Source organism: Leucoraja erinacea, chromosome 5 (assembly GCF_028641065.1).
Source record: "Leucoraja erinacea ecotype New England chromosome 5, Leri_hhj_1, whole genome shotgun sequence".
Classification (NCBI taxonomy): domain Eukaryota; kingdom Metazoa; phylum Chordata; class Chondrichthyes; order Rajiformes; family Rajidae; genus Leucoraja; species Leucoraja erinaceus.
The window spans coordinates 44,999,818-45,027,648 of record NC_073381.1 but is presented as its reverse complement, the minus strand read 5'-3'; the positions used below and the strand labels follow the sequence as shown (position 1 = coordinate 45,027,648).

At 43.6% G+C, this 27,831-nt stretch overlaps 1 protein-coding gene across 1 annotated transcript in view; it reads right to left on the bottom strand.

The window, feature by feature from the left end:
- Window positions 1-22,460, bottom strand: part of LOC129697178 (exostosin-1-like) — a 321,873-nt gene extending 299,413 nt beyond the window's left edge. The window contains 2 exon segments of the mRNA XM_055635487.1: window positions 20,920-21,677; window positions 21,679-22,460. Of these exon segments, the coding sequence (XP_055491462.1) occupies window positions 20,920-21,677; window positions 21,679-21,900 (980 nt within the window). The 5' untranslated portion in view covers window positions 21,901-22,460.
- Window positions 22,461-27,831: the final 5,371 nt, after the last annotated feature.

The window sequence follows — 27,831 nt, the reverse complement described above, 5'->3', positions numbered from 1 at the left end:
ATCGGTTTAATTCCAGAATTGTGTTGCACCACACTATACTTGTAATGAATCAATGAAAAGAGACCATATCTTTAAAAATTGCTGATTTTCCTGCTAAAACGAGTCTCATATCTTAAAGATGTAGCGTCTCAGACATGCTTGTAATCAACATTTTGAGAGTTGGGGTAGAAGCATTTTTCCAAAATTTAAGTATACGTTTTTTTGCCATTATCAGGCCATAATTAAGGAAACATTTGAAATATTGATAGCTCAGCGCAGACTCCTTTTATTCCAAAAATAATCAATTCTGCGTGGGGGTCCAGTTTTGTTTTTAATAATTTTGAGAAGATTTCAAAGATTCCTTTCCAAAATCTATGAAGTTTTATGCAAGAGGCAAAGGAGTGTTATAGTTGCTTCTTGAGATAAGCATGTCGCAGATGAGAGATACATTTGGAAAAATTTTGTTCAGTTTAGTCTTTGAGTAATATAGTCTGTGTAGTATTTTAAATTGGATTAGAATATGTCACATTAATCGAACAATTATGTACATATAAAATATATTTTTCCCATCTGTCTTTGGGAATTTTTAAGCTTAATTCTAGTTCCCACTCTCTTCTAATTACATCTGATGATGGAGTTTCTATATTTAAAAGGATATTGTACAAGTATGATATTAAATGATTTGACTCTGCTTTTCTATTCATACCTTCATCTAATATATCTGGCATCAGAGTTTGGTATTCGTGGGGATATGTTTCCATATAATCTCTAATTTGAAGATATCTAAAATATTGATTACCTTTCAGACTGCATTTCGACGGTAATTTCTGGAATGATAAGAGGTTTCCCATTTCGTACAAATCTCCGACCTTTTAAATTCCTAGTCTTTCCCAATGAATAAACGTTTTATCTATAATAGATGGTTTGAACGACGGGGTATTAGCTATTGGGGAGAGAAGAGATAGATCTCTTAGTTTAAGAGTAAAAAATTCGTAAAGTACTATGAATAATCGGGTTTTCCTTGTATCAAAGTCAAAATCCAGCCAGTGAATTACATTTTTAATATTCGCTGCCCAATAATAGTAGCCTTTATTGTCATTCAGATCTTGAAGTCTGAACAAAATTTCGTTGCCTTGCAGTCCTACATATAGTAAAAATGACAAAAATACACAATAAACACAAATTAACATCCACCACAGTGAGTTCACCCTGGCACCTCCTCACTGTGATGGAAGGCAAAAGTCTTAAGTCTTTGTCTCATCCCTTCTTATTCTCCCTCTGCGCCAAGGCAATCCAGGCTTCGGATGTTGTGACCCCGCCGGGTGATGGTAAGTAATGTCAGTCCCGCGGCTGAATCCAAGCTCTGTGAACGGGCCGGTTCAACTCCGCGGCCCGGGGTGGTCGAAGCCGCCGAAGCTGCCACCCTCCAGTCTGGCAGATGCAGCTGTTGTCGCGGGAACTCCGGAGAACAGGTCACCAACCTGTGACCTGCGAGCTCCCGACAATGTCGTCCACTGGGCCCGCGGTTGAGTCCACCAGGCCTGCAGCCAATCCTCCGAGGTCGGGTCGCCGCTGCCTCTGCCCCCTCCGAGGTCGGGTCGCCGCTGCAGCTGCCCGCTCCGAGGTCGGGTCGCCGCTGCAGCTGCCCGATCCGAGGTCGGGTCGCTGCTGCCGCTGCCTCAGCTCCGATGCCGCCAGCTCCACTATTAGGCCTCGGCGCAGACAGAGACGGGGGATACGACAAGAGAAGTCGCATCCCCCAAAGGAAGAGACCAAGAACATGTTTCTCCCCCCACCCCCACATACACGACCTAATAAGCCAAAAATTAACTAAAACTGGACAAAAGAACACAAAAAAGAAAAAAAAACAGACGGACTGCAGGCGAGCCGCAGCTGCTATTGTGTTCTTCAACTTTATGGGGGAGAGAAGGATCACGCCTATATTAAAAGGGAGGCAATCCTCTCTCTCCATTACTAACCAATCTACCTGTTGACATGAATTATCCAGCCAATGAATTACATTTTTAATATTCGCAGCCCAATAATAGTATAAGAAATTGGGGAGCGCCAATCCACCAATTTCTTTGGGTTTACATAGATGTCGTTTATGAATTCTATGTGATTTATAATCCCAAATAAAATTTGTAATCAGGGAATCAAGTTTAAAAAATATACATTTTAGGTAGATATATCGGTATTGATTGAAATAAATAGAGAGTTTGTGGGAGAAAAATCATTTTTATGGCATTTATTCTGCCTATTAGAGACATTGGAAGTGTTTTCCAGAATTGAATCAAAGAGCATTTAATTTAGTAACTAAAGGCAGGAAGTTTGCATTGAATAAAGAATTATATTTTCTTTTGGTACAGGTGCACAACCTTTTATCCGGAGTTCCAGAAACCGAAAAGCTCCGAAAACCGGCCATTTTATCCAGATGTCGTCTGCGCACCAAAGCTCGCATTTGGCGCCAAACTTGACCCAAAACGACCCACGGTCAACCCAGGTCTGTACTACTGTAGCGGCTGCCTCCTCCCTGGAGACCGGGAGACGCTTAAACATCTGTAAATCATTGCTTAAATGTTAGTCAGTTAGTTTGGAGGGCTTTTATGTGAAGGGGGGTGAAGGGGTAAACTTTAATTCTTAGTCCCCTACCTGGTCGGAGAGGCGGGGAGCGGTCAATGCCTTACCGGGTCGCCGTGCAGTAAGCTCCGCAGCGCTGTGGCCGGTGGGGCTGCGGGCGGCGCCGGTTGTAGCTCCGACCCCGGCAACCCTACCCCTGGCTCCGAGGCGCTCCAAATCCAGCGCGGCCCGCGGCCGGACGCCCCAGCTCCGCGAATGTCGGGAGTCGGCGGCGTTGCAGCGCTGGGATACCAGCGGGGTGCGGGCAATGCCTTACCGGGTCGCCGTGCGGCAAGCTCCGGAGCGCTGTGGCCGCCGACACACAACATCGCGGAGCGTCGCTGGATTTGGAGCCGCGCAGCCAGGGGTAGAGTTGCCGGGGTCGGAGCTCCAACCGGCGCCGCCCGCTATTTAAAACGGAGCCCCCAGCTCCGCGGCTCCAAATCCAGCGACGCTCCGCGAATGTTGGAATGAAGGCGGCCACAGCGCTCCGGAGCTTGCCGCACGGCGACCCGGTAAGGCATTGCCGCTCCCCGCTGGTATCCCAGCGCTGCGATGCCGCCGACTCCCGACATTCTTGAGAGCTGGGAAAGTCCGGCCGCGGGCAAATGGATTTGGAGCGCCTCGCAGCCAGGGGGGTAGAGTTGCCGGGGTCGGAGCTACAACCGGCGCCGCCCGGATCTCACGGAGCCCCCAGCTCCGCGAGGTTGGGAGTCGCCGACCAGGTAGGTAGGGGACTAAGAATTAAAGATTCCCCCTTCACCCCTACACCACCACCACCACATAAAATCCCTCCAAACTAACTGACTAACATTTATGCAATGATTCTCCCGGTGTCCGGGGAGGAGGCAGCTGCTCCAGACTTTTCAAGCCGCCCGCGCTACCTACCTAATCTACGCTAAAAATCTTCCATTCTGAAATCCGAAAATGTCCGAAATCCGACAAGTGTCTGGTCCCAAGGCTTTCGGATAAAAGGTTGTGCACCTGTACTTGGATACCCAGGTATTTAAAATTTTCTGTAGCAGTTCCAAAACGAAATTTTAAAAGGTGTGTCAACTCTTGGGGTTTTATCGCCATTATTTCACTTTTATTCCAGTTTATTCTATATCCTGAGAAAGAACCGAATTCCTCTATTAGACAATATATTTGTAATTTGAGATTTTGTAATGTATAATAATACATCATCTGCATATAATGATATTTTATTATTGGAATGTTTAGTATTATAACCGTGAATATTCGGATGCATTCTTATACTTTCCGCTAAGGGCTCTATCGCAAGGGCAAATAGCAGGGGTGATAATGCGCAACCCTGTGTATTGCCCCTGGATAAGTGAGATTTCAGAGAAAGTATGTGGTTGGCCAATATTCTAGCAGTCGGCCTGTCATAGACGGAGCGTTCCATCTGGGGGGGGCAGCAACAGAACAGACCTGTCCCCCGCTCGACTCCACGGAGGAGCGTTCCATCTGGGGGGGGGGGGCAGCAACAAGGCGGTAGGACCGCTAACCCAGCGCTCCGCTATCCCGACACCGCACCGAGCCCAGCCCCGCTAGCGCATCAGCAGTGGGCTGGAAGTAACGCCACGGAGGCGTCCGGCCGGTGGCTCCGACTTATCGGACGGGACGTCTTTCCACCCGCACGAGAGGAAAGACAGCCGCCTGAACAGACCTGCCCCCGCTCGACTCCACAGAGGAGCGTTCCATCTGGCGGGGGCAGCAACAAGGTGGTAGGAACACTTATCGGGCGGTCCGCTACCCCGACACCGTGCCAAGCCCTGCCCCGCTAGCGCCTGAGCAGCGGGCTGGAAGTAAAACCACGGAAGAGGCATTCGGCCGGTGGCTCCGACTTGTCGGACGGGGACGTCTCTCCACCCAGGCGGGGGAGAGACAGCCGCCTGAGTCGCATGGAGTGGCTCTTGGAGCAGGAGCTCCAGCGAAGTGCACCCCAGGAGGGGCACTCTCGCAGAGGGAGGTCAGGCACTCCCTCCACAGTGCCTTGTGCACTGTCCATTGCTTCCTCCTTTCCAGAGGATAGCTTTGGTGACCAGGACTGGGCTGGTCAAAAACAGGGGCAATGGCTGAAGATCTCGGGAGTATGCAAGGGGTGCAGGAACAGGAGGAGCTGCTAGGTGTGGTGGACAGCTACGTGGCAACCCCACGTGCAGGCCATTAAAAGCCTGACATCAGCCATCACATCGTTTTTCTTCGTTCCGTGGACAAATACGAAGATGACCACAACCTTTGTAAACAAGTCATAAGACCTGCCATAAAAATCCTACATTTGCAGGGTTGTGCATACCCCAGCCACTGAGCCAGACCCACTGCTCATTGGCAAAAACCTCACAAAGCACATGAAGGATATGAAACAGGTTTTACAAAACTTTCAGCTCATGAGGGTAGGGCCAGGACGAGCAAACCAAAAACAGTAATTCCTATGCAGCAGCACCCCATCGCGTCCATCAGTCAACGTCTACCATATGGGACTGATGAAAGCTCGGGGTCCGCATTCTATCACCGAAAGTCTTCTTTAGACCAGGGCCCAGAGCGGACCCCATGGAAAATGTGCCACCCCCCAACGTCACCGCCACGTCAGACAACGTGCAACACTCGTTGGACCGGCAGGAACCAGAAGAATACCCATAACCATGGAGGTAGGTGGGTCTGGTTCCTACCAGTATATAGAGTAATACTAACACATGGGAGTCTATCATGAGTGATCAGTATATACTCAATGGCATTAGTGAATACAAATACATTCATACTAGAAAAATTGCCACCAGGTCAACATTCACCCCAGAGGGTATTTTTCCCCTCTCCGTTAAAGAAACAAGAGGGACAAGCTGAACTGGTGAGACTAATTACAAAGGGTATCATGGGAAAACCTGAACCCTTGCAATTCGTATCAAATATATTCACTAAACCCAAAAAAGATGGTGGATGTCGCATCATCATTGACTTAACTTCACTAAATATGTTTGTTAAGTACATACATTTCAAAATGGAACCGGTTATTACTGTCAAACAACTAAATTCCAAAGGATACTTCATGGCAAGCATTCATCTTAAAGGTGTTTACTATTTAGTACCATTCACAAGGATCATCGCAGATACCTGAAATTTACCTGGATGGGGCAGCTATAGCAGTTTAAAGCATTACCCAATGGGTTCACATCAGCCCAAGGTTGTTCACCAAGACACTAAAACCAGCTCTGACAATATTCAGAAGACAAAAACATATTGTCATGGCATATCTTGATGATATCTTAAATGGTAGGCAAGACCATGGAATTGACTATGTTAGCTGTATCAGCTACCAAACAGTTATTCGAAACCCTGGGATTGTCTTACATCCAGATAAATCTAAGTTGAAGCCATCCACTATCATGGACTACTTGGGCTTCACAATGAATTCAGTCTACGTGACTGTAACATTGCCAAGAGAACATTTGGCATAGTTTCAGCCTATTATCATCACTAACCCTACGTCAGTTATCCAAACAGATGCCAGTGCTCAAGGCTGGGGAGCAACTAACTCTATATCCAGCACAAGTAGTAGATGGACTAACCCAGAGTCATCGTTCCACTTACACTGGGCATTAATTATCTAGAGATGTTGGGTGACTTTTATGGTTTAAAAGCATATGCATAAATATGCATCACTTTCATGTACGGTTACAAATAGATAATACTACGGTGGTGGCCAACATTAACCATATGGGCGGCAAAAAATCGGTATCATGCGACAAATTGGTCAACACAATTTGGCAATGGTGTGTCCAAAGACATATTTGGCTATCAGCAACTTACCTGCCAGGTAAGCTAAATACAGTGGCAGACACCAGGTCACGGAAATTTAATGACAACATCGAATGGATGTTAAAACCCCAAAAAATCTTTTCTCAAAAGTTGTCAAGCAATATGGCACACCAGATATCGATTTATTTGCATCAAGGCTAAATCACCAGGTACCTATGTATGTCGCTTGGGAACCAGACCCTGAGGCAGCAGCGGTAGATGCGTTTGCGCTGGATTGGGGAAATTCTTCTTCTATGCATTTCCTCCCTTCTGCCTCATCAGTCGGGGACTACGCACAATGCAAATGGACTCTGCTTCAGGTATTTTGATAGTACCTGACTGGCCTACACAGCCATGGTTCCTAATACTCCATGACATGGTTGTTGAAGCTCCGATGGTTTTTCCCAGTGACCCAGAGTTATTAACACCCAGTGTCGGGCGCAAGCCACCCGTGCCATGAAAAAATCAAACTCCTGGGTTGCAGATTCTGCACAAACCACTTCTGGGACTGGGATTATCATAACAAACCGTCGACACCATGTCAGCATCCCTCCGAACATCCACTAAAAAACAGCACTTGTCCAGCATCAAAAAATGGGAGAAGTACTGTTTGGATACAGGGACCACCTACTCAACCGCTACAGTTACCAACGCACTGGAATTTCTTGCGAACCTTCACCACGATGAAGAACGCAGCTACAAAGCCAACAACACAGCTAGAAGTGCCCTGCCTGTCTGTTTAAAACCAGCTCCAGAACAACAGGCCATGGGGTCGCAACCGCTGGTGGCCAAACTAATGAAGGGTATTTACAACTCTAACCCCTAGACCAAGGTACACCAATACATGGGATGTCAGTGTGGTCCTGACATACCTCAGGAGATGGCCACCAGCCAGATCCCTCAACCTGGAACAATCTATGCGGGGCGAGCCCATTCAGAGATTTAAAAACAAATAACAGTATCTTAAAATGAACTCGAAAGTGCACCGGGAGCCAGTGGAGGGAGGCCAGAATTGGCGATAGGTGCTCCCTCTTTCGAGTCCCAGTTAAAAGGCGAGCAGCAGCATTCTGAACCAACTGGAGACGAGCCAGTGAAGAACGAGCAACTCCAAAATAGAGCGCGTTACAGTAATCCAGCCTAGATGTAATAAAGGCATGGATTACCGTTTCAAAATGCTGCCGCTCGAGAATGGGCTTCACCTTCGCCAGCTTCCTTAAGTGAAAGAAGCTGGACTTAACCACCGCGCATATTTGGCAATCTAATTTAAAGTCAATGTCCATCCTAAAACCCAGGTTCAAAACTGTTGGCTTCACGTACCGTGACAATGGACCTAAATCAACAAATGGAGGTTCATGGCAGCCATTGGGATCAAATAAAATCACCTCTGTCTTCTTTTCATTAAATCCTAGAAAGTTTAGGGCCATCCAGGACTTAATGTCATCAAGACAAGACAGAAGTGATTTTACAGAAAAGGCGTCTTCCTTCCTCAGCGGCAAATTAAGCTGGGTATCATCTGCATAACAATGGAAAGAGATGCCATGCTTTCTAAGGATGGAACCCAGAGGAAGTATGTACAGCGAGAAAAGCAGGGGCCCCAGAATCGAACCCTGTGGAACCCCATATGACAGGGGAGCGGAAGAGGATTCAAAACCAGCAAGGCTAACACACATGGTTCTGTCTGCCAGATAGGACCTGAACCATCCCAGGGCACTGCCGCAGATGCCCACTAACTGCTGTAGCCGAGACAACAAGATATTATGGTCCACTGTATCAAAGGCGGCAGATAAGTCCAGCAGGACAAGAACCACACAATCTCCAGAATCATTAGCTAGGAGGATGTCATTAAAAACCCTTAGCAATGCTGACTCCGTGCTGTGCATAGTCTTAAATCCAGACTGGAAGACCTCCCGAATATCATGCTCCTCCAGGAATAGACACAACCAAAATATTCGAGGGAGATGAAAAGCCTTGTGGGTCAGTCATAAAAAACCTTATGGTCGGTTGACGAGCCAAACCATTGCGAGATTGGCTCAAGCAGGTGCTAAAAACTGCTGGGATAAACACTAACATGTACAAATTTTATTCCACCAGGGCAGCATCCAAGTCGACGGCTAAAAGAATGGACGTGCTTATAGACCACATCCTGGCTACAGCAGGATGGTGGGGGGAAAGACCGTTCAGAAATTCTATAATAAGCCATTGGCAAAACCTGTTTTATTTGCAGAAAAGATTTTACAGACTGCAAATATTTAATTTAAGCCCAGGGGAGCAATTTAATTTCCTTATTGTTAAAAAATACCATTGTGTTTTTTCTACAAACAGATTCATTAGTTGATTACGATAACATACTTCCTCCCTCAAGGACTTCGGCAGTGCGTGAAATAATACCTGTTACACGGTTTGAAATCACAGAGCTTTGAAGTCTTCACGGAATCACTCACGTGAATCCGAAGTAAAATAGTAAGATTAAACGAGAACTTACCAGTTTGAAGTTTGATCTGTATTTTATGAGGAGTTACTATGAGGGATTACGTGCCCTCCGCTCCCACCCTCAATAATATAGGTCAAACTGATGAACTGATGTCTCCTTGTCTTTAGGTACACAAAATTGCTGGAGAAACTCAGCGGGTGCAGCAGCATCTATGGAGCGAAGGAAATAGGCGACATTTCGGGCCGAAACCTTCTTCTCCTTGTCTTTACTATGTTTACTTCAATAACTGTCTATCTGTGATTCCACACCGCAGCTTTGAAGTATGCCGCGCATGCGTGCTGAGCGGGTTCTTCACGTAATCCCTCATCGTAACTCCTCATAAAATACAGATCAAACTTCAAACTGGTAAATTCTCGTTTAATCTTACTATTTTATCCATGAAATAAAGTTCTCTCCCATCTGAGATTTTTGCAGTACTGTGAAGAGTTATTCCCATTCTACTTGGTCGAATGCTTTTTCTGCATCTAATGAAATAATTGATAAGTCTTCTTCAATTTTGTGTGAATACATTATATTATAAAGACGTCTCAGATTATTAAATGAATGTCTCGGGTATAAACCCCGTTTGATCCGCATGTATTAATTTACTAACGAATTTACTTAATCTTGCCATATTTTATTATTATAATAGTGCAAAGTATTTTCTTCTTTTTGCAATGTAATCAAAATAGTACTATAATCAATATTAACTTTGGAATGAATAATGTTGGAATTAGGTAAAATTGAAACAGAGAACAGAATTATACACAATGAACTTGAAAAAGTGCTTTATTTTTAAACCACTCCGTATTTATTATTTTCAGTTTGATGAATTCACAATTCAGTCGAATTCCAGTGCAAATTCTACTACTGAAAAATCATTAACCTTATTCAATAAACAACAATTGCCCAGCATGTGAAACAAGTTAATGCAAACATGTCCTTAACCACACCAAATGCATAAGATTCAAGATTCAAGAGAGTTTATTGTCAAGTGTCCCAGATAGGACAATGAAATTCTTGCTTTGCTTCAGGACAACAGAATATAGTAGGCATAAACAAATACAAAACAGAACTGATCAGTGTGAACATATACCAATGAATATATATATATATATACACACACACATAAATAAACAGATAAAGTGCAATGGGCTATTAATGATCAGAATTTTGTTTGAGTTCAGTTTAATAGCCTGATGGCTGTGGAGAAAAAGCTGTTCCTGAACCTGGATGTTGCAGGCTCCTATACTTCCCACCTGAATGCAGCGGAGAGATGAGTGAGTGGCCAAGATGGTATGGGTCCTTGATGATGCTGGCAGCCTTTTTGAGGCAGCGACTGCGATCGATCCCCTCGATGGTAGGGAGGTCAGATCCGATGATGGACTGGGCAGTGCTTACAACTTTTTGCAGTCTTTTCCGCTCCTGGGTGCTCAAGTTGCCGAACCAAGCCATGATGCAACTTGGTGCATGTTCTCTACTGTGCACCTGTAGAAGTTCTAGAGAGTCCTCCTTGACATACCAACTCTCCGTAATCTTCTCAGGAAGTAGAGGCACTGATGTGCTTTCTTTATAATTGCATCCGTGTTCTCGGACCAGGAGAGATCTTCAGAGATATGCACACCCAGGAATTTGAAGCATAATGCCTAATTTGCATGATTATACATTAAAAAAAAGCGGTAAATCATCTCAATTATATCAACGCTCACTGGACTTTAATAGGAGTAATAATTAAAGGGGCATGTTCACTTGCTGTTGCTTAAATGTACCTACATTATGCCGACTGCATAATCCAACCTACATTGACCTCAAACCTGGCAATACCGCTGGATCCAAAATATTATTTTAAATTGAAAAACACAATTTGGTAAAGTTATTTTAGAAGAAGGAAATAAGAGTAAAAGAGCAAAAAACAGGACAACAATCAAAACTTACACTCAAACAACTAAATATTTCCAAATAGGTACATAAATTTTAATAATATCACTTAAAACATCAAAGTATTCAGGTTCTGAAGTTCCATTTAGACCCATACTAAGCTTTATAAAATTGAATGAAAAGATGTGAGAAACAGAATTCTCAAGCCTTTAATGTTGCTCAGAAATATTACAATGGATGATAGACATTAAATGAGTACTGTTTTCACTGTGGGTAAAAGTAAAAAAAATGGCATAGGATACTTAAAGAAACTCTGGGGGAACTTAAAATAATTCATTAAAATGGTAATGTAGTTAAATGATAGGTCCGAAAATAGACATTCTTGAGGAAGGCAAAAATGTCCACCTCATAATAACAAAATAAATATCATAGCTTCATCACAAAGCTTCATCACAAAGTACGTAAGTGGCGTCGCTGCCCTGGCAGCAGCGGCTCGCCTGCAGTTCGTTTGTTTTTACTTTTTTGTGTTGTTTTTTTTCGTTTTGTCTAGTTAAGTTTTTGTTTTTTAGGTTGTGTTTATGTGGGGGGATGGGGGGTTGAAACGGGGCTTGCTGTCTCTCCCTTCGGGGGAATGCGACTTTTTTGTCGTATCCCCCTTCTCTGTCCGCTGTCTGCGGAGGGCGCTCAGCATCGCCAAGGACAGCTCTCACCCCAACCATGGACTGTTTACCCTCCTACCATCCAGGAGGCGCTACAGGTCTCTCCGTTACAGAACCAGCAGGTCGAGGAACAGCTTCTTTCCGGCGGCTGTCACTCTACTCAACAACGTACCTCGTGGACTGCCAATCACCACCCCCCCCCCGGACACTTATTATTATTTATTCAAATCGTTTGCTATGTCGCTCTTCCAGGGAGATGCTAAATGCATTTCGTTGTCTCTGTACTGTACACTGACAATGACAATTAAAATTGAATCTGAATCTGAATCTGAATCTCTGCCTCTGTCTGCGCTGAGGCCTAATGGCAGAGCTGGCGACCTCGAGACTCCGGAGGCAGAGCCAGTCAGGACTTGCCCTGGGCTCGCTCCCGTGAGGGCGGTCCGGCTCGGGGCTGGAACGGCGCTCCCGTGAGGGCGGCCTGGCGCGGGGCTGAGAATCCCGTGAGGGGCTGTGGCGCTCCCGTCGGGGCAGCCCAGCCCGAGGGTGGAATGGCGCTCCCGTCGGAGCGGCCCAGCCCGAGGGAGGAACGGCACTCACGTGAGGGCGATCCGGCTAGGGGCTGGAACGGTGCTCCGGTGGCTGGGACCAGCGTTCTGGCGGCGGTGACCTGATCCGGGGTTCAGCCGGCCCGTTTGCGGGGTTCGGTGAGCCGCGGGACTGGTTGTACCATCGCCCGGTGGGGTATTGCCTCAGCGCAGAGGGAGAAGAGGAGGGAAGAGACTGCAGCCCTAAGATTTTTTCCTCCACCACAGTGAGGAGGTGTTTGGAGGACTCACTGTGGTGGATGTTAATTTGTGTTTGTTGTTGTTTATTATTGTATTATTGTATGTATGACTGCAGGCACGAAATTTTGTTCAGACCGTAAGGTCTGAATGACAATAAAGGTAATTCAATTCAATTACAATCACCTCCGTTCAATAAAAGCATTAAACCATTAAAGCACTTTAGGATTTGAAACTGCTAAATGTCATTCTATTTAACCACAAGTGAAAGAAATAGTATTTCTAACTAATTTTGCTGATTCCTCAGAAGGTCAATGGCAGTGTATAGGGGAAATCTGTGGATTTTGATCATATAAATAAAAGAATTTCACGTTCCGGAATAAAAGATTATTGATTTATAATCTAAATCAGGAAGTCATGTTACACATTTATAGGACCGACTGGCTGCTTTTAGTTTATTGTGTGCAGATCTAGTCACCCCATTAAAGGAATGAAGTGGAGGCTTTGGAGTGGGATGTAGAAGTGGGTTTATGGAGAATCACCGGGATTAGAGGCTATAAACTACAAGGAGAGGTTGCACCAACTTGGATTGTTTTCTCGGGAGGAATGGGAGGCTGAGGGGAGACCTGAGAGAAGTATAGAAAATTATGTAAGACATAGATGGGGTGGTCAATTGGAATCTTTTTTCCAGGGTGGAATTATAAAACAGGGCTCGAAATTAGCGGTTGCCCGGTTGCCAATGGCAACCCACAGTCCCACCGGGGAACCTAAAAGCCTTGCCATTTTGCCCGGCTAGGCAAGCAGTTACCCGGGACACCTGAGCGGGGCACCCTCTCTATCTTTCTCTCTCTCTCTCTCCATCTCCGCCTGCTATCCGTGTCCATGTCTCGGGTCTCCGCCCGCTCCTCGTCCGCCGGCACGGCCGGCCACCTTACACATGCGCACAACCACGGCAAGCACCAAAGATCCTATAGCGAGGATCTTTGGCCAGCACATCATCGGCCGTGGTTGTGCGCATGTGCCGCCCTGCACATGCGCAATGCCACTGCAACTGGTCGGCGTCGGCCACTATTTCCCTCCCTTTGCATGGTGGGAGATCTGGCTGCCATTGCTGTCCACTCGCCGCGACCGCTGAAAACCAACGCAGAATCACTTGCTGGAGCTGGAGTAACTCCCTGGAGTAACTCTTGCTTCCTGGTTTCCTGGTCCTCCAAAAATATTCCAAATGGAATTTAAACAGAATTTAAACACCACCACCACCACCAAACTCTGAAAAATAACAGCCTATTGCATTTTATCTGTTTATTTATTGTGTATATATATATATATGCATATCTCTGAAGATCTCTCCTGGTCCGAGAACATGGATGCAATTATAAAGAAAGCACATCAGCGCCTCTACTTCCTGAGAATATATATATGGTCTATGGTATACAGACACAGTGAACTTTTATCTCCTGTTCTGTATTATGTTTACATATTCTGTTGTGCTGCAGCAAGCAAGAATTTCATTGTCCTCTGGGACACATAACAATAAAACTCACTTGACCCTTGACTTGGACTTAAACAAAAAAGGGTTCTTGGGGAATAATAGAGCTACCTTAAATTGAATTGCTTCTGGTTGGGTACCTATAGTAGGGTGAAGACTATTCCATGCTTTAATTGTGCGGCGGAACTCCATGGAGCAGTCAACATCTCTGGATAGAAGAAATTGGGTGACGTTTCGGGTAGAGACCCTTCTTTAGATTTCCTCTGGTTTTAGTGTTTTAGTTTAATTTAAAGATGCAACGTGGAAACAGGCCCTTCGGGCCACCGAGTCCACGCCGACCACGGATCACCTGTACACTAGTTCTATCCCACACATTAGCGACGTACGTCAAGAGTCAAGAGTGTTTTATTCTCTCATGTCACATTGAAAGCACAACAGAATATGTAAACAGAGTACTCTGTAAACAATGTTATAAACGAAAAAACAAAACAGTGTATATTTATATATGAATATATAACTATGCACACACACACACACAATTTCCTGGGATTAATAAAGTTATATCATATAGTATCGTGTGGGTAAGAAAGAACTGCAGATGCTGGTTTAAACTGAAGATAGACACAAAAAGCTGGAGTAACTCAACAGGTCAGACAGAATCTCTGGACAAAAGGAAAATATGCAGTTTTGGGTTGGGCCTGAAAAAGGTTCCTACACACCTTTGGAATGTGCAAGGAAACAAGAACACCCGGAGAAAACGCATGCGATCAAAGGGAAAAGGAGCAAACTCCATACAGATAGCACCCATATTCCGGATCAATTCCGGGTCTCTGGCAATTTTAGGCAGCAACTTTATGGCCAATGTACTGCCCCATAGTCTTGAACTGAATTAAAACATACAGTAGCTGTAAAGGAAGACATAGCATCACTTAGAGATTTAAGACTAAAAATGGATAGTTTCGTTTTTTTTAGCAACGTATTTTTTGTGTGTTGGAAAATAAAATATAGAGGCACAGCTGGTGGACTTGCTGCCTCACACGCCAGGGATCTGTGTTTGATCCTGTCCTCAGGCACTGTCTGTGTTGAATTGCACATTCTCCCTGCAAGCATGTAGGTTTCCTCCCACATCGCAAAGACGCATTGGCTTTGTAAGTTACCTTGTCTCTGTAAAATTGCCCCTAATGTGTAGGGAGTGGGTGAGGAAAGTGGGATAACTGAACTTGTGTGAATGGGGAGACAAAAATGCTGGAGAAACTCAGCGGGTGAGACAACATCTATAGAGCAAAGGAAATAGGTGACATTTTGGATCGAGACCCTTCTTCAAACTGATGTGAGGGTGCAGGGGGTGGAAAGAAGAAAGGAAGAGGCGGAGACAGTGGGTTGAGGGAGAGCTGGGAACGGAAGTGAAAGCAGGGACTACGTGAAATTGGAGGTCAATTTTCATACCGTTGGGGTGTAAACTGCCCAAGCAAAATATGAGGTGCTGCTCCTCCAATTCACGGTGGGCCTCACTCTGACCATGGAGGAGGCCCAGGACAGAAAAGTCAGATTCGGAATGGGAGGGGGAGTTGAAGTGCTGAGCCACCGGGAGATCAGGTTGGTTATCGCAAACTGAGCGGAGGTATTGGGCAAAGCGATCACCAAACTAATGCTTGTCCTCACCGATGTAGATCAGCTGACACCTAGAGCAGCGGATGCAATAGATGAGGTTGGAGGAGGTGTCTGCGGGCGGGGGGGGGGGGGGGGGGGGGGGGGGGGGGGGGGGGGGGGGGAAAATCGGATCATAACCGGGAGGTGCTTTAAAACCCAAAGGTTTTTTTAAATAAACCTGTGGAATTAAATCACTCTACCCTTGGAGAGGCGGTGAAGGTGTTTTTGAGATGCAACCCTCCCCTGACGTCTCTGAAAGGGGCGGCAACCCCTTCCCCATGCGGGGGCTTTGTGACATCAGTGGAAGCTGCTTGAAGAATCTGAGTGTGTTTAAAAGGGCGGCTTTTTGGATTTTATTGGCTTTTTTTAAAAAACTTGAATGATGAATAACTAGCATGAAATGTGAAGGGAACCTGTTTATTGCGTCGACTGGGTTAATGGGAGTAATAATCTGTAAAAATGTCAACTCTAGCGCGTAGCGCTTTGACGAAGGTAGAAAAAACAAACAGAAACTCACAAGCACTCACACACACACACGTGCACATACATACAAGATGAGACTTTTATAGGTATACTAGACCAAGTGCAGACCCGTTGGGTCTGCTCCCCCAATGGTGTGATCCCCCAACCCAATATTCCACCATGCACCCGTCTCCTCCAATGGAACTGAAGCCGTTGCCAAATGTAAGTTTCCAGCACTCCCCTGCCTCCCTCAATTGCACCTCCCCTGCCTGCTGCAGCAGTGAAAAGTTCAGTGTTCCTGTCTTGCAACTTTGTTTCGAAGTGTGTTGGAAGCTGATAGGAAGGAGCAGCCGTCAACGAATCAAAAGGCAGGAAGGGATCCGTACTGCAGGCGGACGGATGGGTTTGAGTTTTATATATTAACTAGACCAAGTGCAGACCCGTTGGGTCTGCTCCCCCAATGGTGTGATTCCCCCAACCCAATATTCCACCATGCACCCGTCTCCTCCAATGGAACTGAAGCCGTTGCCAAATGTAAGTTTCCAGCACTCCCCTGCCTCCCTCAATTGCACCTCCCCTGCCTGCTGCTAGACCAAGTGCAGAAAAGTTCAGTGTTCCTGTCTTGTGTTTCTGTCTTGCAACTTTGTTTCGAAGTGTGTTGGAAGCTGATAGGAAGGAGCAGCCGTCAACGAATCAAAAGGCAGGAAAGGATCCGTACTGCAGGCGGACGGATGGATTTGAGTTTTATATATTAAATAGATAGATAGATAGATAGATAGATAGATAGATAGATAGATAGATAGATAGAGAGATAGATAGATGTGCGAAGCAAGATTTTTTTCAGATAAGCACATGGATAGGCAGGGAATGGAGGGATATAGATCATGTGCAGGCAGAGGAGATTAGTTTAAGCTGACATCAGGTTCAACACGCATATTGTGGGCTGATGCGTCTGTTTCTGCGCAGTACTGTACTGTTCCATGTCTGACGCATGCATGCCATAACTTTTATAATGAAAGGTGGAGACTCAAAATAAGAGGATTTTTTTCTAATTTTCAGAAGGCAGCACATACTAATAACTTGAATAAGGGAATAAATAATGATATTGTCAAGCTAACAGATGAAGTAAGAGGCAAAACTGGGATTTTAATTCCAGGTGTGAAATTGTACAGGCTCAGGACAGATGTTCAAGCCACTGCAACACTCTGCCTGGGGCTTTTCCTTTTAAATACATGAGGGTGACTGACAATTATCACAGCCATCAATTCAATATTGGTAAGGTATCTGCAAGCATTTGCAACCTGGATATCAAAATGCAATTAAATTATTTGTAAGCTTGTTCTGTGCAAGCTCAATGAATTCAAAGGCTCTTTTGTTGTCGAATCAAAAGTCACCCAAAGAACACTCAAAGATTTTTTTTAAAGAGTTAGTTTAGTAATGCTGACCAGAAGCAGCATGCCCTCACAAGCTCAATGACCTTTTGCTGTCAGTCCTCGCCTTTCACCAAACCTTTCCTTTGCCAACAATTATGCAGTGCTCGTGTACCTAGGACTTGTTACACCACCAAAAATTGACCAAGGTCAACAGGCCAGCAACAGGTTATCTGACCCAAGTCCACTGTTTGCTGAATCATGATAAATGCTGAGGCAAAATTTAGGGCTTTGTTTATTCTGGCATGCCTTTGCTGTACATCATCAGAAATACTTTAGGGTTTGAACAGTAATTGAACAGAACTTAGGCCTTAAGTAGTATAGATAGATGAGGAAATTAAAATGAAATACCATAAAATGGGTAGAAACAGACAGCAGGTCAGGTGGCATCTGTGGTTTGGGAAGAAATAGTTAATATATCAGATTTTTCATCAGAACTTTTCATTAAGTTGGATGGTGAACAGTGGCACAGCAGTGAGTTGCTGCCTTACAGCATTAAAGACACAGGTTCAATCCTGACTATGGGTGCTGCTGTACGGAGTTTGTATATTCTCCCTGTGACCCTGGGATTTTCTCTGGCTGGTCCGGTTTGCTCCCACACTCCAAAGATGTACAAGTGTGAAGGTTAATTGGCTTCTATAAAGTGCTAGGGTACATGGTGATCACTGGTCAGCACAGAATCAGTGGGCCAAAGGGCCTGTTCCCATGCTGCATCGCCAAAGTTTAAAATAAAGTTTAAACTAGTAAAGACTAGCAATAAGCAAATTTTAAGCAGCAGGGGAATGGTTGGGATGGAAAGGTTGAAAGAAATGTCAGTAATGGTGTGGAGGCTAATAGTATAGTTTATTAGCATGTGTACCAAGGTATTGTGGAATGCTTTTGTTGCGTGCTAACCAGTCAGTAGAAAGATAATACATGATTACAATCGAGCCAACCACAGTGTACAGATACATGAAAAAGGAAATAATGTTTAGTGCAAGATAAAGTCCAGTAAAGTCCAATTAAAGATAGTCCAAGGGTTTCTAATGCGGTAGATAGTCACTCAGGGCTGCTCTCTAATTGTTGGTAGGATGGTTCAGTTGCATGATAACAGCTGGGAAGAAGCCGTTCCTGAATCTGGAGGTGTGCGTCTTCACACTTTTATATTTCTTGCCTGATGGGAGAGGGAAGAAGAGGGAGTGGTCCGTGTGCGACACGTTCCTTGATTTTGCTGGTGGATGGTGGAGAAGCTGACTAAGATGGTGCAAAAAAAAACATGACTGATGACATTCAGTGTGAGAAAGCATAAGAAAATCTATATCTGAGAGAGAAAAATTGTGATTAAAGAAATAAAACAAATCAGGAGTCAAGGAGCTGAAATAGAGCAATAATAATTACATATTAATGTAACAAATTACGAAAAACTAACAAGAAGCTATCAAAATAATTAATGGAATGCTTCTATTATTTCTAGGGGGTTAATGCAAAAGTGATGCTTGAGCAGTGCATAGTCTTAATCTGATCATATCTGGAGCTATGGGCTACAACATCAAGAAAGATTTATTGACCTTGGAAAAGGTATAGCAAGCTTTCATCAGAATAAAAAACAAATTATAATTCAGGTGCTATTTATGTGGTTTAAATTCAATACATTACAAAGTTATTTTATTGGAGTGATATAAGTTTTTAACTTAAAAGCAAGAGGACTGATTCAGAACAGAAGTCCGTTAAAATCTGAAATGTTAGAGGAAAGCCAGGTAGAACTGAACTCAGAAATAATTTTTCCACTTAAACTATTAACACATTACAAATGTTAATTTCTAGCATATCCAATCAAAAGAGGTATAATTTATATATTAATTCTCATTTTCAACACCATAATATATATATTTTTAAAGACATTAAGTGCTGGAGTACCTCAGCTGATCGGGCAACTTAAGTAGAACGGTCTCCATCCAAAGCGTTGCCCATTCAAGTCCTCCAACCTGATGCGCTCAGTTACTCCAGCACTTGGTGTCTTTTTGTAAACCAGCATCTGCAGTCCCTTGTGTCCTAATTTATATTCATGTTTGTATTAGGAGTAACTATCATAAATAGCCTAAAACCAGATAGATGAAATTGAGATAGAGACCAGTACAAAGTATCAAACAGTTTGAAGAGCTGAATTGCCTCAGATCACCCCCTGTGTGGTCTGTTAATAATCACAATACTGGGAGAAAAAAACCCTTCAGTACCAATCATTTCTTCAAACCAAGAACATTTCTAAAATTAATAGAGTGGTAAATGTTTAAACAAACACAATTTATTATGCAATAAGCACAAGTTAGTGATGTTACTCAGTGTGTTACTCAGTGTTTCCAATGGCATCTTAACTACGCGAATGTCACGAAGTTAACACTACACCCAGCTGCAATGACTACTGAGCCTTTCATGACTGGTATATTGGTAATCAGCCATTCATTATTTTTAGAGTAGCCAAAAATGTCTCTAGTTATTTCATTGTGATGGGAAATTGGATTGTATCTGAAGCCCAGGTCACACGAGCAACATGTTCCTGAAAACATAATGTACATTGAAGTTGCGTTATGAGTCTTACATCAATGAAAAGTAGGAGGGTGGGGGTGGGGGATATGGTTCTGGTATCAAGAATTAATAAACTAATATCAAAATGTAGGTAATTTTAAACACAAAATAATAGAATTACTGAAGACTTAATCGCAACTGTTGTCACTGGCCATTGAGTCTGTTACAGTAGACAAATATATATCGTGAAGAGAGAGCTGTGCATAATCAAAGGAGGGGACAGAGCGATTTCCATCACATCCATCAGATGATGAGAGAAACCATGGGATCCAGGTGGTTTGTCAACAGATGGAGCAGCTGCTGCCACTCCCCAGCACTGTCTGAACTCAACATGCCAGCCATAGTGCAGCCCAAAGCGGCTGCATTGTTTACAGCCAATCCAATACCAACCTTAATAGGTAGCTTCTCAACCAAACTATGATGATTCAATTTTAGGGGCATAGCTTTATGGCAGATGCCCAGCACAGTAGCGTGCAGTCACAGGGAGGGAAAGGATTCACCTCAACAAAAATGTGATTCCAGGTGCAATGCAAGTTGAAACATTAATCATATATTTCACAAAGTACATATACATAAACCAGTTTAGACACAAAATAGTGTAACTGAGGGTCTGACTATACAATATAAATAAAAAACCACAACATGATCAATGTAATTTCTGTTAATGGTGCCAATTCAATTGAACTGTTTGAACAGTGATGTAAGTATTTGATCAAGCATTTTAAAGCATATTTATTAATTATAAAATATTTATCTCCCTCTTTCTGCCATTATCAGCACACAACAAATGCCTTTCACTGTACCTCGGTACATAAGACAATAAATTAAACTAATGAACTTATTTTTATGGCATACTCGTGCAAGGTGTTACAACTTTTAAAGTAGCCATTTATATTTCAGAACCGCTCTTTTCAAAGTTGGCCAAAAATGTGCATTTTTTCTACATCCATTACAAGAAACCATACATTATGAAATGCTCGAAATTCATATCATAAAGTTATTGCCGTGCCCTCAGAAGCATGTTATGCCCAATCTGAATGGCAGCATAGCATTACCACATGATCAATTACAGTACATACCTGGTATAATAGAATTGTACTACATTATATAAATTGTATACAATTAATAAATGTAGATCACTTACTTTTCATATTCCTCATTGTCTTTATCACATCTGACATCTTTGTGTTTTTCCCAGTCTTTCCCATGTTTACAAGTGGTTAACAAAATAATATCTTCTCCATTATGTACATGATACAAGGCATTTCTGGTTTCTGATCCAATGCCAGTCAAGTATCTTTTACCTTTAAAAACCAGTAAGTATTTTCTTGTGGGTGGCACGTTGTTGTACAAAAGCCAGCCCCTCTCGCCTCCCTTTTGAGCATGCTCTTTGGAAAACAAGGGGATGGACACATCGAAATTTGACCGGAAGTTATCCATACCAATACTGGCTTTAGCTAACATAGCTTGCCCGATATCAAATCCTAAATCTTCCGTATAATCAGGCCAGGTTCCTGAATATAGATTAAATATAAGATGATTTCTCCCGTCATTCCACAATGGGAGACTTTGAATTTTAGCTTTTACATTATGAACATATTGAAATGAAAGCTGATCTCTATCCAACGTATCGATGCTGAGGACAAACAAACATGCTTGTCTCGGATCTGATGTATAATACCTAGAATCCTCGATAGTGGTAAGGATTTTCTGGTAACCTTCAGAAATCTTCTCCCCCCTTTGAAGCGGGTAGATATACACTTTCAATCCGTTTCCTTGGCAGAGAGAGGAATCGAAACAAGTCTCCATCCTGCATTTTCGATTCTTGTAAACGTTCGCCTTGATCGCCCTCTTCTGCCTTGGGGAAAGTCCACGGTTGAGGCCAATGTGGGTTGCCTCCTTCTTCATCGTTCCGTCCGTCTTCCGAGCTAAAATAGCCATTCAATAGGTTTTTCCACACGGGCCAGTGGCGTCTGATTGGGACCAGGTCGTGGTGAAGATGATCCGTCGATAATGATGAAGATAAATTTGCGGGAGACAGTCGGACCCGCGCTCCTCCCAGGTAGAAAAGCAGCAAGAGACAAGCGCCGAATGACACTAGAAGATACCTTTTCTTGGCCTGCATGTGGACGAGCGGGGCGCCGCTGGCATGTTTAAGAAAGTAAGCAAAGAGAGAGGGAAAGAGAGAAAATGCACCAGTTATTTGCTTATCGGAGATAAAAATCAATATCAACTCATTTTCAAAAATCTCACATAAAAAGTTGTTTCAATGGCAAATATTTCTAGATGGTTGTGAAAATCTGACAATTAAATGCTAATGTTTGGAAGCCGGTATTTAATTACTCATGCAGGGCCTGTGGACTGAGACTGGAACAGCGGGTTGGGGTGAGGATCGGGGCTGGACTGGGGGTTGAGGATGGGAGATGAAGGGATAGCCGGACGGTGACTGAGGTTGCGGCCAATTATGGTGCGAGGCCGGCCTTCGGATTGGCAGCGGGCTAAAGCCAGAGCCGGGGTTGGTGATCCCCGAAGCTGGAGCAGAGCCCGCCGTCGCCATGTTGAAGCGGTTGCCAAGGCGAGGAACGGCGCTTGAGTTCCTCTGCATCCATCAGTCAGCCCACTTTCAGCAGCGGCCACCGCGGTGCAGATCGGGCGCCCCGCACTTGCAGCAGCAAACAGCCGGGGGAGGGGGATGCTACTCCACCACTGCAATGACATTCTCAGGAATATAAACACAGTTTCATGTGCCCCCGCCCCGTGTGTCCTATCAGGACAAATAAAGAAGGAAAAATGTTAAAATGTTATAAAAGATTATATAGCTTCCTACTGAAAGCAAAGACTCCTTAAAATGTTCACAGCCAGAATAGCTTCATTTAAGGATTACTTCGCTTGTATCTACAATTATTACTGAGTACCTGGATCTAGTCTGGGGGTGACAGTGCGGGAACCTGTCATCAGGAACCACTTTCCCCCTTCATTCTGTTACTCTTTGAGATGCTGATGGTCATCCTGCGTGCATTTGTGGGCGTTTTATAGTCGCTCAAGTTGCTAGTGTTCGTTTTGCTGGCTGTCATGTGAAATAGTCAAAGTCCTTGATTTTATTTATTTTCAATTACTCAAATCTATGCTTTCGTCGGCGGTGAAGCCAAGGTCATTTTCCCTTCGCCCTCTGATTTAGCTGCAAACTTGTGAGAAATGAAAACATCTTCAATCAAGTGAAAAACGCAAAATATTTGTTTTCAAAATAAGAAACATTATTGATTTGTTTTTAAAGTTCCCCTTCGCAGTCATCAGTGATAAAAGTCCTCATTTTGTTAAAACACACATTGGGAGTAGGTGGGAAGTACTGCGAGCGGGGGGTGGAATAAAATGATAGCTGTTTTTCTGAAACCAATGAAACTCTTTCAACTTTCAAAGCCACGGTCGGTTTCCGACAACTCTTGCCATGCCTTTCTATACCTTGGGCGATTTAGCAGCCGAGCAAGTGTGCACCGTGTGTAAGAAAACCATCAGTGCGAATAGCCACCCTGGCTCTCGGGGTTCGCGTGCACTGAAGCGTATGGGGTGGGAGATTGCAACCTTCTCGTGGTCCGCCCTGTTTCGACAAATGCAATCAACCCGGTGTGTGAACAGTCAAATAAGATCAAATAGACCAAGTTGTCCCACAACTTTAGGCTATGCACGCCATACGCAAGAAGAAGAAGAGGCGTATAAGACGCAGTTATATTCTCCGTCTCTGGTCGGAATTTCTTCCTTTCAGTCGCTTTCTCGCATGCAGAGGAAACAAATCCACAAAATTGCTGCAGATAAATTGTCTGTCCACAGCCTTTGCGTGTAGAATTTCCTCGGCTGGGCTCTTCTTTTTTACTTGGTGCGGGGTGAGAGCTGTGCAGTCGGTTTATTGAGTGGATCCCGGTGGCCGGGCTGCGAGTCTTGTCTTGTCTTCTCTTGTCTTGTCTTCTCTTGTCTTGTCTTCTCTTCTCTTCTCTTCTCTTCTCTTCTCTTCTGTTCTGTTCTCTTCTCTCCCTCCTCACACAGACTCTCGAGCTCCGCCGGCTCGACCGTTGCTCGCAGCTCGCGCTGATCCAATTTGATCGCAGCTGTTCCGCGCCGCCCCGCCGAGCCCCGCCCCCCAGCCGATTGGCTGCGATGGCCACAGGCTGTGCGGGACGCGCCGCTGCGATTGGACAATCCTTACGTCAATCACAGGCACCCGGGGCGGGGCGGGGTGAGTTACGCACTAACGGGCAGCTGACGAGTGCGTGGCATCGCCTCACCCCGGCACCTCTGCGGCTTTAAAGGGGCAGGTGTTAGCTCGTCATCTCTATGAGATCTGTGCAAGTGAAGGAAAACTAGTAAAATGACCCTCGCTGCAATCTGAAACAAAATCAGAAATCGCTGCAGCTCAGCCGACCAAAGCATCTCTTCCCTCCCATGCTGTTTGACAGAGTTCAGATGCAGTTTGACTGAGTTCTGTTCTACTTTTGTCTGTAATGAATGCTGCCGGCTGACACATGCCAAGGTACGGGAGTACGGTACGACGTGCTGAGGGACCCAGGGGGCATCTGCAACAATCGATACAATTTGGGCAATTATAACAGCATTGGCAATCAGCTGTCCAACTGAATTAAAAGTAAGGCACAAAATGTTGGAGTACCTCACCGGGTCAGGCAGCATCTCTGGAGAGAAGGAATGAGTGACGTTTCGGGTCGAGACCCTTCAGACTGAGACTCAGGGAGAGGGATTCTTGAGGTGTGGGCTTCTCTGGGAAATTAATTCATAATATAAAAGCAAGCTCTTCATTAGTCACGGTGGCACAGCGATAGAGTTTTGCCTTACAGCAAAATGCCGCACCAGAGACCCGGGTTCGATCCCGAACACGGGCGCTGTCTGTATGGAGTTTGTACGTTCTCCCCGTGATCTGCGTGGGTTTTCTCCGAGATCTTCGGCTTCCTCCCACACACCAAAGGCGTAGGCTTGATTAATTAGTTGGCTTGATTAAAAATGTAAAATTGTTCAAGTTGGCGATATGCAGAGTACTGCCCCGCCGACTACAAAATTCAGAAGGTTCATCTTGGCAGCCATCTCATTTCCAATTCGCACAAGCAACCGGGTTTAAGCGAATATATTTTAAGATGGCACAATATAAGGCAATATTTGAATTAGTTTCTCAAAAGTGCAGAGAGAACAACAAAGTTTCTACACAAGGAGTTCTGATGAAAGTTTACCAAACTGAAACAATTTGTTTCTCTACCCAGAGATGCTGCCCGACATGCTGAGACTTTTCCTATTCATTTTAGATTTTAAACTTCTGGAGTGCATAAGTAAATTATTTTATTGGCGGGGATGCATTCATTGTCAGAAATCTGGCTGATGACATGTATGTATGCAAACCTCAAAGAGCACACTCCCAGAATAATACTGAGGTTACAAACGATTATGTATATGGTGCCCAAGTATACTTGTTGATAAACTTGTCGACCGGCAATAATAATACCAAACTAAAGAGAAAATGCTGGAAAGCACTCAAATGGTCAAGGATCATCAATACAACTAGTTGAATGTTGAAATGCAAAAATAAAAACACAATTCATCAAAACATAATGGAGCAGAGGTCATGGTGAAACTACAGGGATACTGAGTTGGATGATCAGCCATGATCAGATTGAATGGCGGTGCAGGCTCGAAGGGCCGAATGGCCTACTCCTGCACCTAATTTCTATGTTTACATAAAATAGTAGCTTCAACTTTACATCAAGTTTTGATCTGCAATAACAAGGGCGATTCAAGCAATGTTGAAAAAAGCATGAGTTAATTGTAGACATCTATTAAGATACCTCTAAATTAATAGGAAATAGAGGAAATATTGATTTTTCAGACCTGCAGGGGGACGAAAGAATCTATTTTATAGTATTATATCAGATTTTTAAAATAATATTTAACTGGAAATTGGGTGAAATTAAACTGAAAGTAGAACGGGTAGAGAAAAGCAACCTATTAAAAGGAAATTTTAGGATTGATATTCAAAAATGTTTATCATGCAATATGGCATGGACAGTCAGATGTGCTGGAGATAAAATACTAAATCAATGTAATGTGATAATTTGTGTTCACAGGATCTTATGAAATAAAACCAAACTGAAAGCACAAAGGTGTGTCACTATCTCCAAGGATATGTGTTACTATTTCAAGTAATATTTCAAATAGTTCATCTGCAGTTAATTTATAATTAATACTTGTGATTATTAAAAATTAGATTAAGAATAAGGAGGAATAGATTATCCGCAAACCATACAATGGGAATGGGGATTGTGTTCACTGAGATTAATATTAGAACATTCAATTATTAGAGTAGCCAAAGTAGCTGGAGGAGATTCATGAAAGAAAGATGAAATAGTAAAATGTAACAAGAAATATGTCGTTCAGTGCTTCACAGACAATTGTTAATTCTGAAGAATATGCCATGCTGTTAGGTATGAATTCGGTTTTGTGCTATATCACAATTCACAAACAGCACTGAAAACAATAGTAGTTTATATATTTTGATAATTCTATTAGAACCTCATTTGTAAGTATTGGCCCTTTCACTTGTTGAATGTCTGAATGACTGAATAGATTTCCAATAGATATTATTAACTTGAATTTGGAAACAGATGATTAAAAATTGATGATGATGAGACCAAACTAAGTTGGGAAGTGGAATGGAAGGAATCAGGTCAGAAATTATAAATAGAGTTGGACCAAATATAACCATTGACAAAAATATGGGGGAAGCTAATTAATCTAGAAAAAATGTAATGTTTGTCCTGTAGAGAGAGAAATTATCAATTCACTTTATGAATTGTGTTCAAATAACTAAGACTGAAACAAAAATAAATCAGATTAGATCAAATACAATAATCAAATACACTAGATAATCAATACAGAGCAGAAGACTGAAAGCGCACTGTCAAAGTAGAGCAGACTGTGATTAAACTCTGACCAAACGGCGCCTTGAGAATTATGTTTACTCTAGTTACTGAGAAACAGGGGAGACATTCAAGTACTGAATGCACGGCAAAGAAGAGCTATGAGACTGATTTACAGTTTTAAAAAGACATGAGTCATTATACAAGTGTGGAGAAACTCAGGGCTTATGGCCTGGATGGGATATTCGGACCGAGATTCATTCCAGAACTAATTTTAGGACATTCTCCTTCATATACGAGGGTGGAATAAAATTACAGATAAAACAGTGGAAATAAAAAACATGGAAAAAATTAATCATTTGATTTGGAATGGAAACACTCTCATGGATTTCTAAAGATAGTCGGAATGTCTATGGTTATTTGAGATATTGTTATGATATGGATGTTCTTTTATTTCCACGCAGGCCGAAAGCGTCTTCCATGCACGATAGTAGGTGAGATCAAAGTAAACTCCAGTCGCCTGTCAATTTTGGATTTATGTGGCAAGGACTGGCCTTGGATGCGATCTGCATGGAGTTTGCACTTGGACTGGCCTTGGATGCGATCTGTGTGGAGTTTCCTGTGGCCGCGTAATTTCCTCCGGGTGGTAGGGTTTCCTCTCAGTGCTCCGGTTTCCTCCCACGTCCCAAAGACCTGTGGGTTTGTAGGTCAACTGGGCTCTGTAAAATTGCCACTAGTGAGCAGGAAATGGATGAGAGAGTGGAATAACAAGGAACTCGCGTATACGCGCGATCGATGGTCGGAGTGCATTCCATGGGCCAAAAGGCCTGTTTTCATGCTGTATCTTTAAAACATACCAACTCTCAACTTCTGTTGTCAAACTTTCATTAATTTCCGTAGATTATTTTACGACGCCCAACTGTGTCACTAAATAACAATTTACGATTATTTTGAGCGCAAAGTGATTCAGAAATTACTTTGAAAAATTCCCAAATATTACAATCATTTTCTTTAATGTGTTCTCTGTGCATGCATGTCAGTTCCAAACATTGACTCTGTTCCTCTTCCCACACATTTGGCCTGACTTGCTGGGTATTTCCAACATTTTCTCTTTTTTTTTTCAAATATGAGCAGCTCAGAAAAAAAAT